The sequence below is a fragment of the Bufo gargarizans genome, chromosome 2 (genome assembly GCF_014858855.1).
Source record: "Bufo gargarizans isolate SCDJY-AF-19 chromosome 2, ASM1485885v1, whole genome shotgun sequence".
NCBI lineage: Eukaryota > Metazoa > Chordata > Amphibia > Anura > Bufonidae > Bufo > Bufo gargarizans.
Window position 1 is genome coordinate 714,268,127 of NC_058081.1, and position 20,658 is coordinate 714,288,784.

Sequence of the window (20,658 nt, forward strand, 5' to 3'; positions counted from 1 at the left end):
CAATTTGTTCAAATATTCGCCTATTCATTGTGAGCACCTATCATTCCTTTCCTTGTCCCTTATCGTTTCGACCTCTCTCCGGAGATCTCCTGTCAATAATTTAAGATGTGGAGGTTCCCTCACTATGGGTGAAGCCATGGTCATTAGGTTTTGTCTGCTCTCCTTCCAAGGTCAGGGGTGTAGTACTACAGGCTCATAGGCCTGATGCAAAAGTTCAGCTTGGTACAGCTAGCCCCTGCAGCTCATCCATAACTTTTAGCTGCATTGCCAGGTCTCTTAGGGCTAGTTCACAAGCTGGGCACCTTCAATTTGAATGTGGTAGATCTGCTTGTGGCTAAGACCCAATGAATGAAGGTAGATGCCCAATGCGGCCTCCAGCAATATCTACGTGTACACCGCTCCAAGAAAGGATATGTCTCAAAAAGTAAACCACAGCTGCATGAACAGCAGAGCAGGCTTCCAATGATACCAATGGGAGGTGGTTCCAGTGCAGCCGCCCCATGGTTTTTGCATCTGATCCTTATTCCATGGACAAAACCCACTGTGTGAAGAAGAGCACAATCAGGGGCGGACTGGGAACTGGCCCTGGAAAAAAAAAACTAAAAGTGGCCCCATTTTATAGTCGGGTCCAAATTGATTGAAGGCAGGGCCAACACAGATAGTTGGGGCCAGCAACACCATATTGCAGACATTGTACCACCCCAACAGAGCCAAACACCACAGTGCATCACAAAATAATGCCCCAGTAGCACAGCATACCTCCCAAAAACTCTTCCCTCCAGCCACCATGTTCAATCCTTATACTAGAGTTCCCTCAGGATGGGAATTCAGTTAAATTCAGGAGGAGAGAGAGTCAGATCATTACTTACCTCTCTGGTGACCATTGGGCATCACCCTACAGGGAAGTTTCCCTGTAGAATCTATGGCCAGTCCACCCCTGAGCACAGTTGACCCCCAAAAAATAACAGTGCCCGCACAAACTCATTCCTCCACTCTAGCGCCGCAGAGCACCAGAGAGTAGAAGACAAGGAAGGAGGATTAAAGAATTAAGAGTAAAGTCGGATGAAGTGTGGGACCCACTGGCTTAGGGGTCTGGTTGCATCTGAGACCACAGTGACCCTTATAGCTACAAAACTGCCTACAATATGCAAGAATGCTGCAGCTGGCAATGGGCCACACTGAATGCAATACTGTAATATACAGTACAGACCAAAAGTTTGGACACACCTTCTCATTCAAAGAGTTTTCTTTATTTTCATGACTATGAAAATTGTAGATTCACACTGAAGGCATCAAAACTATTAATTAACACATGTGGAATTATATACATAACAAAAAAGTGTGAAACAACAGAAAATATGTCATATTCTAGGTCCTTCAAAGTAGCCACCTTTTGCTTTGATAACTGCTTTGCACACTCTTGGCATTCTCTTGATGAACTTCAAGAGGTAGTCACCTGAAATGGTCTTCCAACAGTCTTGAAGGAGTTCCCAGAGATGCTTAGCACTTGTTGGCCCTTTTGCCTTCACTCTGCGGTCCAGCTCACCCCAAACCATCTCGATTGGGTTCAGGTCCGGTGACTGTGGAGGCCAGGTCATCTGGCGCAGCACCCCATCACTCTCCTTCATGGTCAAATAGCCCTTACACAGCCTGGAGGTGTGTTTGGGGTCATTGTCCTGTTGAAAAAGAAATGATGGTCCAACTAAACGCAAACCGGATGGAATAGCATGCCGCTGCAAGATGCTGTGGTAGCCATGCTGGTTCAGTATGCCTTCAGTTTTGAATAAATCCCCAACAGTGTCACCAGCAAAGCACCCCCACACCATCACACCTCCTCCTCCATGCTTCACGGTGGGAACCAGCCATGTAGAGTCCATCCGTTCACCTTTTCTGCGTCGCACAAAGACACAGTGGTTGGAACCAAAGATCTCAAATTTGGACTCATCAGACCAGTGACTCGGATGAACTTATCCTCCGCAGCAGAGGTGACTCTTGGTCTTCCTTTCCTGGGGCGGTCCGCATGTGAGCCAGTTTCTTTGTAGCGCTTGATGGTTTTTGTGACTGCACTTGGGGACACTTTCAAAGTTTTCCCAATTTTCTGGACTGACTGACCTTCATTTCTTAAAGTAATGATGGCCACTCGTTTTTCTTTACTTAGTTGCTTTTTTCTTGCCATAATACAAATAACAGTCTATTCAGTAGGACTTTCAGCTGTGTATCCACCTGACTTCTCCACAATGCAACTGATGGTCCCAACCCCATTTATAAGGCAAGAAATCCCACTTATTAAACCTGACAGGGCACACCTGTGAAGTGAAAACCATTTCAGGTGACTACCTCTTGAAGCTCATCAAGAGAATGCCAAGAGTGTGCAAAGCAGTAATCAAAGCAAAAGGTGGCTACTTTGAAGAAACTAGAATATGACATATTTTCAGTTGTCTCACACTTTTTTGTTATGTATATAATTCCACATGTGTTAATTCATAGTTTTGATGCCTTCAGTGTGAATCTACAATTTTCATAGTCATGAAAATAAAGAAAACTCTTTGAATGAGAAGGTGTGTCCAAACTTTTGGTCTGTACTGTACATCGACCTTGCATCTCAGTGTGCGGCACCGCTTGTACACCCCTCTAGAGGTAAGACGTCCACAGAGTTTTTTCATCATTGATACCATGTGTAGTACCCCAGAGCGGGCACTACTATTCCTTCACCCTGCTACTGTCTTTAATGGATAACAATAATGTCATCTGGTATTTATTCCAGGTCCTTAGCTACTGTGCATTAATAGTATTTGGGCCCATTCACACTTCTGTAGTGTATTGCAGATCCGCAATACACCCGGCTGGCACCCCCATAGAACTGCCTATTCTTATCCGCTATTGCGGACAAGAATAGGACATGCTCTATTTTTTTCCGGAGCCGCGGATTGGAAGTTCGGGGCCGCGCTCCGGAAATGCGGACAGTACACTGTGTTTTGTCCACATCCATTCCTGCCCCATAAAGAATGAATGGGTCTGCACCTGTTCCGGATAATTAGGGAACAGGTGTGGACACATTCTACGGACGTCTGAATGGAGCCTAACTATGAAACTTATGTTCATGCACTGTGCCTGGTTGACCTGGTACCTGGTGGCAGTGTATCTGGCAAAGAGAAACCTTTAGATAGAATGAAACCTACCATTCCATTCTCCCCCTTTTGGGCAGAAGTGGGCTAGTCTTGCTTCCTGCAGGAAGCTATGTTTAGATCTAGTCTAGTCGAGCCTAGTGTTGGAAGCAGACAATTCAAGATGGAACAGTGAGGGGAATCCCCCCTGCAGTAGGAGTCTCCCAAGGAAAGTAGCTCATAGAGCACCCCGACTACTCACAGTTTATAGACAGCGTAATTTGAGGGCGTTAACGGCCAATGGCATGCCGCTCCAAGGTACTTGAACTGTCATAAAATCCAGCTACCAGACCAAAGTCAGAATCTAGCACAGCAGAGAAAGATAAAGCGAGGTATTCAAGTTTGCCTGCCAGTTTACACCAAAACCAGCTGGAGCCAAGAGAAAGACCAAATATTGTCGGGATGCAAGTTTATTCAAGTAAAGCTGTTGAACTTTTAAGTCTGGACTCTTACTCCACCAACTATGATTCTCCCCTTTATCGCTATGGATCCTAACCCTGGGGAGCGACAGTATCCAGGTAGGAGCTCCGTGACACACAGAACTAATAAGGCTGCATCACCACTCGGCATCCCTAAAATCCTGGGAAACGATCAGCCCTGGGGGATTGCACATGTCTTACCTTCTTCCCCAGAATCCAGCAGATGTTCTCCCAGGTCAGTCCCAAACACCCTCTCCCGGAGGATCCCTCGTTGTCGCAAGCGTTGCTTGCTTGGCCTGGAAGCCATGAAACTGCGCAACAATCCCGCCAGCTTTCCATGGCGACGACACACTGAAGGGCAGAAAAAAAAGAACAGTCAAGAGCAGAACCAGTGACTGTGACCGGAGAGACGGGGGAGGCGTGACTGACAGACAGGCGCATGAAATGCTGTCATAGACATAGGGTTCAGGTCCTCACCTGGTCTAGGAACGTTGGAGCCATGTGGAGATGTGATGGACAACTTTATATCACCTTCTGTGAACAGACAGACAGGTAACAACAAGGTACAGGACGGCGGAGCCAAAGCCGCACACATAAGCCTGCAGAATGAGACTGCTGCGTACTACAAGCGCACAGAAGAGACTTCACACATAAAAGAGACCACTGCCATCAGTACAAGAACAGTAATACGATTTAAAGGGCATCTGTCATTAAGACAGACCCCATTTATTTGGACATATGCAAATATCTACACGATGCTGTATACATATATATGTGCAGCCCCGCGCTCCACTCCTGACCAAGCTGACCCCCCCCCCTTTTCCAGTAAGAGCTTTAAAAAGGGGTTGTCGGAAGGTAAAAAAAAAATGCAGAAAAGGGATCGAAAGGGTTAAAAAAAAATAAAAAAAAATATATATATATATATATATATATATATATATATATATATATATATATATATATATATATATATATATATAAATAAAGCATGCATTATCCACCCCATCACGGTCATTCTGGTCCTTAAAGGGGTTGTCTCACTTTAGCAAATAGCATTTATTATGTAGAGGAAGTTAATACAAGGCACTTACTAATATATTGTTATTATCCATATTGCCTCCTTTGCTGGCTGGATTAATTTTTTTATTACATTATACATGCTCGTTTCCATGGTTACGACAACCCTGCAATCCATCAGCAGTGGCCGTGGTTGCACACTATAGGAAAAAGTGCTAGCCTATTTGGTGGCCGGGACCTTCGTAGCGCACATAGGCTAGTGCTTTTTCCAATAGTGTGCAAGCACGACCACCACTGATGGATTGCATGGTGGTCGTAACCATGGAAACAAGCAGTGCATAATGTGATGGAATAACGAATCTAGCAAGCAAAGGAAGCAATATGGATAATAACAATACATTAGTAAGTGCCTTGTATTAAAGGGGTTGTCCCATGAAAAATATTCTACCGTTTTCAAACCAGCACCTGGCTCCGATTACTTTTGCAACTGTATGTAGATACAAATTTTGTATAGCCACCAAGTTATTCAATAAAATGTATCTGTATAGCGCCACCTGCTGTTTGTTCTTTTCCTTATTTCTTTGTCCTGCTCACCGAGATGGTCGCACATGCTCAGTTTCATCCTTCAACTGCCTCCTGAGCTGTGATAGGGAGATCATGGACACGCCTCCCGAGTTGTGATAGGGAGAGCATGGACACGCCCCCTGAGCTGCAGGAGAAAGGACACTCCCCTTGAGCTGCCAGCTTGATCTAAATCTAGCAGAGCAACGAATGTGGAGATCTCTGGATCCATGTCAGGTACAGGGCTGGTTCTAGTCATGTACTATATGATGCCTGATTTTCGGTTTTTACATTAATCATGGCATAACCCCTTTAACTTTCTGTACATGATAAATGCCTTTAAGGAGTCTCCGCTTGCCTCCACTTTCTGTTTATGTCTTGATACATAGAAAATGTTTGCTCAGCCAATCACTGGACACATCGGTGACCCGCCTTGATCACAGATTGTCCGAGTTGGAATTTCATACCATTTCCTATATCAAAATGGGACCAGGAAGCAGAGACCCGTGGGGACCTGGGCGGCAATGTAATAGCAGTAGAGGGCAATCAGTAAAGTAAGTATGGCTTTTAAACTCATTCTGCCATTTAAAAAAAAAAGAAAGAAAAATTATATACTATTAAATAAATAAAACTATCGCCCCCCCCCCCCCTTTAAAGATCATGTGATCCCTCTAAGTGCTTTTGATTGGCTGTTGCAAGGCAGCGGGAAACATCTGCAATCCATGACAGATTTTGTCGCTCACTCATCGGCACATGGAGTTCACTACAGAAATGCAGCTAATAAAGAGAACAGGGGCGGACTGGGAAATTCAAGTGGCCCAGGGAAAAAATAATTCAAGTGGCCCCGTGTTGTAGACAGTGGCCAAACTGACAGGGGGCGTGGCCAACATAAGTAGGCGGCGCCAGCAGTACCGTAGTGCAGCACAAAATACTGCCCCCGCAGAACCAAATACACAGTGCCGCACAAAATACTGCTGCCCCCGCCGCAGCATTCGACTATATCACTGTCCTGAGGACAGCAATACAGTTGAATGCAGGAGGGCGCTTCCTTCTGCCAGCCAAGCGCTTGAGTACCAGATGCTCCTTAAATTAATTAATGCTGAAAGCATCAGATCGCTATGCACCCAAACGGCGGCAGTGAGGAGGGTTTGGGCTGCCCCCTTGGCATCGGCCCACTGGGAAATTTCCTTGTAGGATCTATGGCCAGTCCGCCCGTGTAAGAGAAGAGCTGCACAGGTCAGCAAAGAAGAAGAACCTGCTCCACAGAGACTGCAGATATAACTGAGCGGATACAACATTGAGCCACAAGGAGCCACGATGGCTGCACAAAGAGCTTGGCAAAAAGCCTGAGGAATATGAGGGAGTGATCAGTGACTGGAGCAGAGATACCCCAGGTGACGATAGTACCTGCAGCCGGCGGCGGACTCTTACTGTCTGTGATCAGCTGGACACACTCGCTGGGGAAGAAGCCCACCTGAAGAAGAAATAAGAAGTTACCAGAGATCTGTTCTTCTGGTCGAGTGATCAGATTGTGCTAGAACAGGAATGCCCCAACTGCGGCCCTCCAGCTGTTGCAAAACTACAACTGCCAGCATGCCCGGACAGCCTACAGCTATCAGCCTACAGCAGGGCATGATGGGAGTTCTAGTTTTACAACAGCTGGAGGGCCGCAGATTGAACATCTCTGTGCTAGGAGAAACGTTATAGGCCAAAACACAGTTTGACGTCTCACCTGGAAACTGTGTTTTCCTCTCCACCAACTAGTGTCCTCCCGCGGGGGCATATCAATGACTGACACAATATCTCCGACCTGTCAGCAGAACAAGATATGTAGTCAGAGACCATGGGCACATGCTACAGGGTGTTCTCTGCTCATTCACTGTATCAGCAATACATCAGCACACAACTATCCAGAAATACTTTCGAGTCCCACAAGAAGGGCACACTCCTGAAATACTCTGCGCCACTGAGGAACCCTGCTCGTTCTACAGTGACCTCCCACAAGAAGTACACACCTCTCTCCTTAAACACTCTGTGTAGTGGGTGAGGGATCTAGTGCCTTCTAATGTGTAACTCTTAGGGCTCATGCACACGACTGTATCCATTTTGCGGTCCACAAATTGCGGATACGCATAACGGCCACGTGCATGCTTTCATTTCTACTTTAACTCCTATAGAAATGCTCTATCCTTGTCCGCAAGGACCGCGGAAATGACAAACGTGCTGTCCACATCTTTTGCGGCCCCGTTGAAATGAAGGAGTCCGCATCCGATCTGTAAAAAATGCAGATCAGATGCAGAGCATGAGGCCTTAGTCTATGGTAGTGATGCTCAACCTGCGGCCCTCCAGCTGATCTTTCGAGAGGCCATAGGGATGCCCAACTTGTAGCCCTCCAGCTGTTGCCAAACTACAACTCCCAGCATGCCCGGACAGCCTAAAGCTATCAGCCTATAGCAGGGCATGCTGGGAGTTGTAGTTTGGCAACAGCTGGAGGGCTACAAGTTGGGCATCCCTATGGCCTCTCGAAAGATCAGTGCATTTCCTGACCTGAAATATTCTGTGCTGCTGTGAACACCTGCTTTGCCCCCTATATAACTTTCAGTATGTGACCCATAAAAGAGCTTAGTTTCTTACCTCAAAGGAAAGTTCATCCGGCGCTTGGGCAGTGTAGCGTTTAATCACATGTGCGGCGGCAATAGCAGGAACGTTGATCGACGCCTCTTCATTAACGAGGAGCCTGTTACCGTGATTATCAATCTAGATCACAGAAATACAGAGAGATCTAATGTTGTGGAATTCTGGGTAAAATGTTGCCATCCTTCCAATTCCCATGATAGATGTAATATAAATATCATAATCTCTATCAAAAGTGACCCTCAAAATGAGCCTCCCTGCTGAGTGACACAATGCATTTCAGGAGGGGCTAGTACCTGCTGGTCCTCCCATGCAGAAACACAGTGTGGCCCCGAAGGTTGGCAAAGACTGCAAAAAGTCTACAGTGGATCCATGGACTTACCTCCATCCAGGTGAGAATAGGGCCACAGTTAATGTTACTGTCCACAATTCCAGAAAGAGCCTTCAAATATCGTGAAAGTAGTGGAGCCAGGAGCTGAGGACACAGTTGTGGTGGGAAATATCATGCGTTAAAAATTACACAAAAAAGGTATGAAATATAACCTGTTAACATGAGAGGCAACTCTACATGATACACACCTGGCCCTGAGATGGAAGTTCGCGGCGAGGGGGTAGTTCAAGCAACTGAGAGAAACGTCTATCAAAAATACAGCGGTGAAGGTTGGAGTCAAGGACCTGAAAATCTTCATAGCTCCGTAAAACAGACCAGGTACGACCCTAAATAAGGAGAACAGGATAGAAAGGCAAGTTGTTAGATGGCAAAGATGCAAAATTAAGATGGTGTAAAAGTGTACAGTGATGACATAGAGCAGTGCAAAACATGTTAAAATGGCAGAATTACAAGACAGAGAAAGGTTTAAGAGACAAGTGGAGGTCTTGAAGAGGCTCAAAGACTAAAGAGATGAGTTGAGATTGTAAATGTGTAGGACAATGAAGAAAGGTGAGCGGATATACTTTGATGAAGGCAAGGCAGTACACCTACAGGAAAAATTAGAAAGTGAGATGGCAGACCTAGAGTACAAAAATAAGGATGAGATGATAAACCTAGAGGGCATAGATAAGGGAGACATGGTAGACCTAGAGGGCAAAGATGAAGGATACATGGTAGACCTTGAGGACAAAGATGAGGGAGACATGGTAGACCTAGATTGTGGAATTACAAGACAGAGAAAAGCTGAAGAGACAACTGGAGGTGGTGTAGATGGTTAAAGGCTAAAGAAACAAGCTGAGATAAATATGGAGGACAATGAGGAAGGTGGAGATGGTATGCTTAAAACACTTTGATGAAGGCATGGCAGGAGATCTAAAGGACAAATATGAAGGTGAGATGCTAGAACTAGAGGACTAAGAAGAGGGTGAGATAATAGACGTAGGGACAAAGATGAGGATGAGACGGTTGACCTAGAGGACAAAGATGAGATGGTAGACCTGGAGGACAAAGATAAGGATGAGATGGTAGACCTAGAGGACTAAGATGAGGGAGAGACCAAGCAGACAGAGATGAGGGTGAAATGGTAGACCTAGAGAACAAAGATTAAGATAAAGATGGTAGACCTAGAGAACAAAGAAGGATGAGATGGCAGACCTAGAAGACAGCGATATGAATTAGAAAAGGTAGTGAACCCAGGGAACAAAAACATTATTTGAGCTAGAGTGATAAACCCAAAGACAAACGACACAAAATCAGAGGATGCAAATTAAAGGACCGTGTACATGCACTCTTGTTCATGAAGTTCTAAGGAGCCCTCTAAATCCCTAATTATACTGTACCTGATGTCCTATTTTCATATAACAATGATTTAATTATGAAAACCACCAAAGTGAATTGAAAGATACAATAAGTCAGACCGCGGTTATTAATAGGAGAAGCGTAAGATAAGCGATGGCCTCCAGGGGAACTAAATTCAGCTTTAATTGGATGCATGACCGTTGTGCTCTGCATCATTATAGCAACGAGGACCAGAATGCAGAGTATGTACAAGTCAGTAGAGGTCGGGTATGTGGGATGAACTCTGAACATTGTTACTAGGAATTGTTCTTCTACATGTAGATGGAGAAAACCATATTGCACCCAAAAAGGACATATTGGGGATTATGTAGTACTGCTTTCCATGGCTACCAATCATATAGAAATGAATGGACAGAATTTGAATGGTGCACCTCATTTCAGCGGATTTCAATGTATCGGACCCACCTGACATGTGACTTGCACAATGTAAACAGCTTCCGATTCACTACCACTGGAATCATCCGCGCGGGAGTCGGACAGAGAAAGCTGGAAAACATGGAGGGCATCGATCATTGCATAGTGTATGGAGGGTAGACATCCTGCTTCTTTGCGACCACAGGGAATGGCTTTACTTCTGCATCTTGATCTCATCACTAGCTCAACTCAAGGTCATTGTAGGAAAGCCTTCTGTTCTCCAGTCATCAGGCCACTTATTTGTCCTTGGGCTCCCTACCTTATTGCTACCTGGGCAGAAGTCCCCCTTGCCTAGTCTTCTGCCATAGGTGCAGGGTGCTGGTAGCCCACTGCTAACAGGGTTAAAAATTTGTGGGATTATGGTATTCTGTGTTTTCTCTCGACAGGCTGTGGAAGGGTTAACAGACCTTGGTAACTTTTGCTAGGTGGGACTGGTGTGACCTCCCCATATGGAGGAGTAATTTTTAGTCTAGTTCAGTGCAGTGAGAGAGAAGACTAAAGAAGCAGAAAAGAGAGAAATTCTGGGGAGATAAATCAGCCAGCTTGAGAGACAGAGCCTTACAGCCTCTGAGGAAGCAATTGAGACTACATAGTAGTGTACCAGCCATTTAGAGGAGGTGCGTGCTAAAAAGCCTAGCTAGAAAATCTACATCCACCTTCTAGACTCCATAGCACCTTTTCTGAGAGAAACAGGATCTCTGGCATATGTTGAGGATAGACTACACCCTGCAATTGGGTATCCATAGCTGTGCATTTTGAGAGAAGTGACAAGACAGAGATACAGAGAGTGAGGGAGATATGTTTTGCACCCCTGTGGCTGAATTAGAGAAAGTACAGATGGGGAAAATGGACTCCGAGAGGAAACATCTAGGCCTGTCTACCACCTTTGCAGCCTCCATAACTGTGAAAACTACAACCTATGTAAGATCTGCCAGTCCATGCCTGATAAAGACTGTGTTAATTGCTAATCTGTCCTCATCATGGCTGTCATTTCCCATGGGGATCCATGCCTTGCATCCCTAAAAACCCACCAACATCAAGGGCACCCGAACCACTACCAGGCAGGAGAACCCCTGCCTGGTAGTGCCCATGATGAAAGGGTTGTGTACCTCCCCTCAGTGAGCACCAACCCAGGGAGTACCAGGGAGGACTGCAGTCACCTTGAGGAATACCGCCATCATCTGGCCTCTACTACCACTCCTGTATATCACATAGGCAAGGAAGTCGTAGTCGTATTTAAAGGGCCAGCACACAGGAAATCCTGATTTACTTGCCAGTAGCTCAACACAACACTCTGAATAACGTTAATTATGTGCAAACATCCACGGCCTGACCGCTTTACTTGTGTCGTCACCCATATGACAGTTCTCAGGCGTGATCGCCACCTGCTGACTACGATAATACTTCTGTCTGCCAATACTATTGTACAGGAGACCATTCAGAAAATTGCAATCTGAAGGGATGGGGGCTGTTAAGGGGTTGTAGACTATATCACAAAGTTACACATAATATTATACACACACTTCACAAGTCGGGGCTCTAAACTACAGGGGGTCTCTTACCTGGATCGGGCCATAGTTGACATTTTCATAGTGATAGTGAGCACAGTCCGCCAGCTTTACGAAGGGGCCACGTGTTACCCTAAATATAGATCAGGGAAAATAGGATTTGTGAACCTGGAGATTTCCTGAAAATGATTACCGTTCCATTCCATCCCATAATCCAGAGCAGCGTGAAATGGGGAATACTACGGTATAGTCAGCAGGACTCTACACTCCTCCCCAAACCCACAATGTACCTTTTGCTGGGTCTCCCCTTGACGCTGGTGGGAGCCGTAGAAGAAATGAGTCGTCCGGAGCCCTCCGTGCCTGAATCCAGTGTGTCCGAACCCCGAGCCTGCAGCGCAAAGCAGATTTATAGATAAGTGCAAAGCAAATGGCCTCAGAACATTCAAAATTCATGTCAGTAACATCCTAAACCACTTTATACCAGAGCAACCAGCGGCAAGTCACAGCAAATCACATCCCGCATGGCTGAAAGCCGGAGAGGAGGAATACACCGACTGTACACAGAACATAGGAAACCGTGACACTCCCAACCAGTCCTACATTCAAGGCACTTTCCATCTGTATATGGCAGTATTATAGTAGTTATATTCTTGTACATAGGGACAGTATTATAGTAGCTATATTCTTGTACATAGGAGCAGTATTATAGTAGTTATATTCTTGTACATAGGAGCAGTATTATAGTAGTTATATTCTTGTACATAGGTGCAGTATTATAGTAGTTATATTCTTGTACATAGGTGCAGTATTATAGTAGTTATATTCTTGTACATAGGAGCAGTATTATAGTAGTTATATTCTTGTACATAGGAGCAGTATTATAGTAGTTATATTCTTGTACATAGGAGCAGTATTATAGTAGTTATATTCCTGTACATAGGAGGCAGTATTATAGTAGTTATATTCCTGTACATAGGAGGCAGTATTATAGTAGTTATATTCTTGTACATAGGAGGCAGTATTATAGTAGTTATATTCTTGTACATAGGAGGCAGTATTATAGTAGTTATATTCTTGTACATAGGGGCAGTATTATAGTAGTTATATTCTTGTACATAGGAGGCAGTATTATAGTAGTTATATTCCTGTACATAGGAGGCAGTATTATAGTAGTTATATTCCTGTACATAGGAGGCAGTATTATAGTAGTTATATTCTTGTACATAGGAGGCAGTATTATAGTAGTTATATTCTTGTACATAGGAGGCAGTATTATAGTAGTTATATTCTTGTACATAGGGGCAGTATTATAGTAGTTATATTCTTGTACATAGGGGCAGTATTATAGTAGTTATATTCCTGTACATAGGAGGCAGTATTATAGTAGTTATATTCTTGTACATAGGGACAGTATTATAGTAGCTATATTCTTGTACATAGGAGCAGTATTATAGTAGTTATATTCTTGTACATAGGAGCAGTATTATAGTAATTATATTCCTGTACATAGGAGGCAGTATTATAGTAGTTATATTCTTGTATACAGGAGCAGTATTATAGTAGTTATATTCCTGTACATAGGAGCAGTATTATAGTAGTTATATCCTTGTACATAGGAGCAGTATTATAGTAGTTATATTCTTGTACATAGGAGCAGTATTATAGTAGTTATATTCTTGTACATAGGAGCAGTATTATAGTAGTTATATTCCTGTACATAGGAGCAGTATTATAGTAGTTATATCCTTGTACATAAGAGGCAAAACAGAGAATCCCAAGGCATGGTTTTCCTCTAGGTCTTTGCCATGGCAGCATGCACCTGCGCACTGGGAGGTGCTGACTAACCCCCTTTTTTTTGCAGATTTACAATGCTGGAGATGTGGCACTCCAGCGAGTCGTGCACTCCTGATTATCCTGTCTGCCCTATAGGCTGATTTTAATTAGTCTCAGTATAAAGCTGTGGCCTGCTCTCACTGCATTCATTGGAAGCTGTCTGGCACAAGGAAAGGTATAGAGTGGACTCGGCATGCATGTTGGTACCTGCATCCCTTGTAATGGAGGCCATTATGACACCAAAAATGGTAAAAGGCAGAGTGGACCCCGCATGCATGTGGGTCCAACACTCCTTGAATTTTATGGCGGCCATTATGGTGCATAACAGGTAGTATTTAGTGTTAGGACCCGTCTAACAGAGATCGCCTTGACGTACGGCAGACGGGCTCAGATGGTTTTGTACAAAATGCATTGGCCAAGCATCTCACTTTATAAATAAGCGTAGCATTAGCACTATAATTTCATGTGACTATGGCATTGTTGTACTTTATCTGATTTGCAGGGTGCTGCTGCATTGTCTCTTTTTTCCTTAAGGTGTGGAACACGCAAGGGCGGCATGGGAACTTAAAGTGGCCCCATGTTGTCCAAATTGACAGACAGCAGGGCCAACATAAGTAGGCAGGGCCAGCAATACTGTAGTGCAGCATGAAATACTACCGCCCCTGCTGCAACATTGAACTCTATCCCCATCCTGAGGGTGGCAATACAGTTGAAGGCAGGAGGGCACTTTCCCCTGTCAGCCAGGGGCATAAGTATTAGCATTTATTAACGCTGAGAGCATCAGATCCCTATGTACCCGACCTGAGGCCGCGAGGAGGGCTTGGGCTGCCCCCTGGGCATCGGCCCATCGGGAAATTTCACTTTATGTTCTATGGCCAATCCGCCCCTGGGGAAAACAGTATATATTTTTTTTCAACTTTTTTATTGAGAAAAGTGAAATTAACAATGGTATCAAACACTCTTATTGTCAAATACAGTGTAAACTTGCATGCCATTTCCATTTTCTCAATTTCTTCTGCTCCTTGGTACATAATAAACATAATACAGAAACATTTTGCCCTTAATGCCAATCAGCCAATGCATTTTCCCCAACCCCTTATTTCTCTGTCTAGCGTGGCATCAAAAAGTATGACCAGACAACCCCTCTAATCTATCCGACCCAAGTTACCCCGAGCCGAGGTCGTATAGTGTGTGGTGACTCGCACCAGAGACCCCAGACTCTATAACATTTTTGTGGTTTGTTACGGTGTTTGAACACTAGTACTAAGTAAAATCTGGTTGATTAGTGATTTCCACATGGTCAGAATTGGTGTATTGGGACTATACCATCTCAGAGCAATACATTTCCTTACCATGAACAGTGCCTCCCTCAAAAATATTGTCCTATAGTGATCCCAATTTTGTCCGTTCAATATCCCCAGCAGGCAGATCTCAGGGAAGCAATCCACCCGCGACGGTAAAAACAGAAGGAAGAAAATCAGTAACTTCCTTCCAAAACTTAGCTATTGGATTGCAGCTCCACATCATAAGCCAAAAGTCTGCTTCCAGTTCTCCACATGGTGGGCAGGCCGTGGACGTGGCTCTGCCCATTCTCAACATCCTAGTTGGTGTTAAATACGCCTCATACATGATATAAAGTTGGGTTATTTTGTTGTTCACAGCTGGTGACACATGTAAGTGAGATTCTAATAAAGTCATATGGACTCTTCTGGGAGTGGGTATCAATCTTTTCCATGTATCTATTGCTGGAAGGGGATTTGTCTTGATCTTTGCACATACTAGGTGTCAGTAGATTGCCAATACTAGTCCTCCGGGGCCCTGGGTTTTGACAACTCCTATAAGTGGATATTTGGAGATTCTAGTGCTGTTGGCTGGATAAATGCTCTGTAAGGACGTCCTAAGTTGCAAATACGAAAATAAAGAAGTGCGCGGGATATTGTACTTTTGTGACAAAGTCTCAAATATTATTATCACTCCTAGATCATATACATCGCCAAGGGTTTTGCCCCACGCCGTTTTCCATCTGCCTGCTCCCATTACCACCTGCGTCTGCAGTAAAGATGGATTATCTCGTAGGGGTATATCCGAAACTACTTCGGTAAATTTGGCCAATGTCTTAGCTTCCTTCCACACTGTCTGACCCAGTTTGTGTATAGGCAACAGTGGTTTCTGGAATTTGGGGGACCCCTCCAAAACCAACCACAAGGTGCCACAACTAAGGTATAGTGCTAAAAAGTACTCTGAGGTAGGCAAATCATCTGTCGTATACCTTGTGTTAATAAGCCTTAGTTGACCGGCTAAAAAAGGCTACTTTTACACTTGCGGCAGAGTGATCCGGCAAGCATTTCCGTTGCCGGAACTGCCTGCCGAGTCCGGCAAAACGTTTGCCAACTGATGGTATTTGTAAGACTGATCAAAAGGAAGTGAAATGCCGGATCCGTCTTACCGGTGTCATCCGTCTTACCGGATCCGGCATTTATTTTTTTCACCTTTTTTTTGGTCTGCACATGCGCAGAACGGAAGGACGGATCCGGCACTAATACAAATCTTCAGTTTTTTTGGGCCAGAGATAAAACCGCAGCATGCGGCGGTTTTATCTTTTGCCTGATCGGTCAAAAAGACTGAACTGATGCATCCTGAACGGATTGCTCCCCATTCAGAATCCATGGGGATAAAACTGATCAGTTCTTTTCCGGTATAGAGCCCCTGTGCCGGAAAAGAAAACCGCTAGTGTGAAAGTAGCCTAATATGTAAAGAAGTCAGGTAAAGCCATACCTCCTTCTGTTTTGGGACCTTTCAGTGTGTCCAAACTGAGTTTGACCTACGACCTGCCCCAAATGAAGGTTCTAGCCAAAGAATCTAATTCTTTAAATGTCGATTTGGGTGTGTGTGTTTCCGAGTGCTGAACTACATAGAGAACTTCGGGGAGTATTATCATTTTAATTAGGTTAATGCGCCCAGCCACTGATTTAGGTAGCGGTTGCCAACTTTTAAATTAGTTCCGTATGTGGTCAATTAAGGGGCAAATATTTAGTGCTATAGCCCGGGAGTATTGTTTAGTGATCTTGACACCTAGATATTTAAATGTGTCCACTACCTTTAATTGAGCTACATGGGACGGACCTTTCCAGTCTGACTTACCTAGAGGCATGTAAACAGATTTTTCCCAGTTGATTCTCAGGCCTGAATAATCCAGAAACTCATCAATCAAGGCCACCACGAATCCGATGAGGACATGTACAGGATCATGTCATCTGCATATAGTCCAATACGGACTTCTCGCTCTCCCATGGTCACTCCATGTATAGTGTTACTATTTCTCCATTCAGACGTCCGTAGTGCATTGCGGATCCACAATACAGCTGGCCGGCACCCCAATAGAACTGCATATTCTTGTCCGCAATTGCGGACAAGAATAGGACATGTTCTATTTTTTTCCGGAGCCGCGGACCGGAAGATCGGGGCAGCGCTCCGGAAATGCGGATAGCACACTGTGTGCTGTCTGCATCCATTCCTGCCCCCATAGAGAACGAATGGCAATTTGCGGAAACGGATGCGGACCCATTCTACGGACGTGTGAATGGACCCTAATGGCCAGAGTCTCAACTGCCAGGGCAAATAAGAGTGGTGACAGGGGACATCCTTGTCTTGTCCCTCTATAGAGCGGAAAGCTTTCTGACAATTCTCCGTTTATCAGTAGCCTGCTTACCGGGTTGCTATAAAGAATATTAATCTACCTAAGAAATTGTGGGGCCAAACCCAAATCCTCGTAGACATCCAATCAAATATGACCACTCTATTGAGTCGAATGCCTCATGTGATGCCAAGGCCCAGTCCACATTCAAGGAGTAGCCCATCTGCGTAACCACCTGGACCCTTCTTATATTCTCAGTGGTGGATTTTCCCGGCATAAATCCTGTTTGGTCTTGATGAACCAATGACAGGATTACCTGGTTAAGGCGGGTCGCCAATATTCTGGTCAGGATTTTATAATCCACGTTTAGCAGAGCTATAGGCCTATAGGAACCACACTCAAGGGGATCTTTATCAGGCTTGAGTAATAAAATTATAGTGGCCTCCATAAAGGAGTCCGGTAGTTTCCTAGTCCCCAGGGCCGATTGGTATGTAGCTAACAGTTGGGGAGCCAATACCTCTGCATATCTAGCATATACCTCCTTGGGAAGTCCATCTGGACCTGGAGATTTCCCATTATTAAGGTCTGTTATGGCTTATAGCACTTCTTCTAAACTAATAGGTTGATCTAGTTGGTTTCTTTGTGTTACAGTAAGTTTAGGGAATGGGATGCCGGCTAAGTATGAATCTATCTCTGACTCAGATACTGTTATGCTATTGTAGGGAATTAGCTCTCTTTCGGGGGCCATTCTCACAGATATCTTCAGGACACCAAGTTTAAGGTCCAAACACGGGGCTTTATTGCAGCACATCCGCATAAACATAAACAATAATACAAAATAATAAACACTGCCCGGCTGGGCTCTAACTAAACAAAGAGATCCCTGACTCACCTAAGTCCCTGTTCACACCCTGTGAACACATGTGACTTTCTAAACCAATGTCCCACAGCCTCCTGGCTGTACAGAGCACAGTACCCCCACTGTTTCCAGTCCAGTGTCTCTTGGGGAATCGTGGTCTCTCAGCTCTCCTAGCTTGGACCACACAGAGCCTCCAGGCCTCTGTCCACAGGCAACACACTCCACCAAAGTTCAGGCTAGCGCCTAGTCTCGTGGCCCCTCAGCCCATCCGGCTGAGACCACTCACACAGAGCCTCACCAGGACTCTACTTCACCAAACACTCCAGAGTCAACCACACCCAAGATCCAGTAGCAGGAATAAATAGAATCCCTGGACATGAGCATGCCCCAAGTCCCGGACTGGAGCATGGGGAACAGGCACCCACCCAACACATTGCCTGTTCCCAGTAAAAGCCCGCCCTGAAATAGCTGAACCAGCTACACTATCTATATGGTGTCCCCAACCTACTTTAGTGGACACCTGAACTAGGGCTTTTACTCCACCAAGGCCGGGCCCCTTGGTGACACACTCCCGGTGCACACAACACCCCTTTTATCCTGCTTCCCCATGACTTTACTGTACACCTCAATGTGCACATTACCACACTATAAAGATCTTGATAGAAGCGTGTGAAGATGAGAATAATTTCCTCCTAAGTGTTGAATTCCTGCCCCATGTGGTCTCTAATTGCAAGGAGGACGAGTCATGTCTAATCAGTTGAGCAAGTAGCTTAGCCGAGTGATTGCCTAGCTCAAAAGCTGCCTGTTTCAGGAAAAACAATTTCCGGTCAGCTTTGTCTTTAGGCACCGCAAGATATTGTCTGCCCGCCTGGAGCCAAGCCGTCCTGTTGGCATCAGTCGGAGGACAAATGTATTGTTGTTCCAACGCGGTGCATTGAGATTCTAGAACCATTTCGGAGCGTTTAGTGTCCTTTTTAATGTATGTTATGTTGGAGTGTAATGTCCCATGTAGAAACGCCTTTAGAGTGTCCCACACCAGAGCTAGATTGGGTTCATCGACATGCGTATTCAAAAATTCCTGCAGTTGGTATGAGGTCCCATCTGTTGAACCCATAAGGCTCAGCCAGAACGGGTGTATATTCTTCCTGTACATTACTGGTGTAGCTCTGCGTGTTAGGGACAACAGTATTGAAACTAATTTCTTATAAAATCGTTCCAGGGACCAGATAATAAGAACACAGGGACTTCATTTTATCTTCCTAAGATCCAAGGACATCGGACTCACATTAACAGAAAAGTTTGCTGCTGAAGCTTCTCAAGCGTTGGGCGCACTTTTAGTCGTACGATGTCCGCAAACACTTTCCAGGCTGTTCAAACAGTTGGAGGGAGAGGAGTAAATTATTAGAGAACCAATGACACCTGTAAGATTAGTTTAAAAATTCACTGGGCCCCTTTGTTCAGGAAAAGAAACAGATACTCTCTCAATACCTTGAACTGCAAGATGTAAAACATCCCCACTGGCAAAATGCAGAACGAGTTGCGATACGGAAGAAATATGGCGAAATGTTTTTTTATCCATACGAGGCCCATTGCACACGGTCGTGGAACCGTAACGGATCCATAAAATACGGATGCAGTCCGTGTGTCATCCACATTATATTTGCTGATCGATTGTTTTTTAATTTGTCCGTGGTCTGCATTTTGGGGACATAGTGCGTCATTTACTGACTGATATCCACCAGTTTTCTAGCATATATGTCCGTCACTGATTGCGGCGCAAAGGTTACCGTATTTGCTCCGCAATCTGTAAGTTTTTCCAGCTCATGCCAGGTTTAAAAAAAGGGGGCGAGCCGCCAGGGCCGTCTCATTTATCATTTCCGACAACTGTTTTAGGTGTGGAAAATGTTCTAACATGTGGATAAAAAAAACAAGATTCTTTCTGCAGCTTTTACTGATCCGTCAAAACACGGTGGATGCGGGTACAGCACAGCAAAAGGCAACAGCCGCTCCGTGCTCCCTGCGCTTCCTCAGGCCTCAACGTGACGACACTGGCGCATACACGGAAAATACCCTTACGCCAGCTACGTAACACCATTACTACATAATACAACTCAAAATAAAACAGAGTACAAAAACAAAAAACTATACAAATACCGCTAAATGGTTCTTATCATTTAACCCCAAAGGTCCCATTGCATTTGTCTCGATAATCCATGAAGCTTCTCTTTGTAGTCGTATACGGTTTCTGTCCCCACCACGATCTGGGACTTGCACTCTCTCTATTCCTGCACACAGGGGCGTAGCTAGAAGTGACTGGGCCCCACAGCAAATTTTTGTATGCCGCCCAATTTTTTATATTGAGCTGTTTATATCATCCTATCAGTCTCCATGATCTAATTAAAAATATATAATTTTTACCCCCACCTGTCCTTTCATTTTTTGATAAAAATCTTGTTTATTTATATGCAAATTACCTTCCTAACGTGCCCAAGGGGCTGTCCCTCCGGTTATTTGTGCCGTGTATCGCCAAGCCCAGTGCCGTCCCGCTGTTAATTATTTACCGTACTGATGTCCTTGTCTTTTTTTTTTCTAAGTGCGCCGTAGTCTCGCGCATGCACCGATGTTACTCACGTCCAAGCCCACGCGGTGTCCTGGCAGCAGCCTCAAGTAATGTAACTGTGCATGCGCGAGACTACGAGGACAGCAGTGAATAATTAACAGCGGGGCAGCGCTGGGCTTGGCGATAATGGGCGCGGCTGGGCACAAACGTCCAGAGGGACAGCCCCTTGGGCACGTTAGGAAGGTAATTTGCATATAAATAGAAAT

The 20,658-nt window shown here is 44.9% G+C and overlaps 1 protein-coding gene across 1 annotated transcript in view; it reads right to left on the reverse strand.

Annotated features, from left to right (window-relative positions):
* ARHGAP33 (Rho GTPase activating protein 33) overlaps nucleotides 1-20,658 on the reverse strand; it is a 66,303-nt gene that overhangs the window by 14,531 nt on the left and 31,114 nt on the right. The window contains exons 3-12 of the mRNA XM_044282587.1: nucleotides 11,797-11,894; nucleotides 11,561-11,639; nucleotides 9,990-10,070; nucleotides 8,375-8,512; nucleotides 8,178-8,270; nucleotides 7,796-7,918; nucleotides 6,894-6,971; nucleotides 6,569-6,635; nucleotides 4,061-4,117; nucleotides 3,785-3,934 (exon numbers count right to left, since the gene is read on the reverse strand). Coding sequence (XP_044138522.1) covers nucleotides 3,785-3,934; nucleotides 4,061-4,117; nucleotides 6,569-6,635; nucleotides 6,894-6,971; nucleotides 7,796-7,918; nucleotides 8,178-8,270; nucleotides 8,375-8,512; nucleotides 9,990-10,070; nucleotides 11,561-11,639; nucleotides 11,797-11,894 — 964 coding nt within the window. The remainder of the gene's footprint in view (nucleotides 1-3,784; nucleotides 3,935-4,060; nucleotides 4,118-6,568; nucleotides 6,636-6,893; nucleotides 6,972-7,795; nucleotides 7,919-8,177; nucleotides 8,271-8,374; nucleotides 8,513-9,989; nucleotides 10,071-11,560; nucleotides 11,640-11,796; nucleotides 11,895-20,658) is intronic.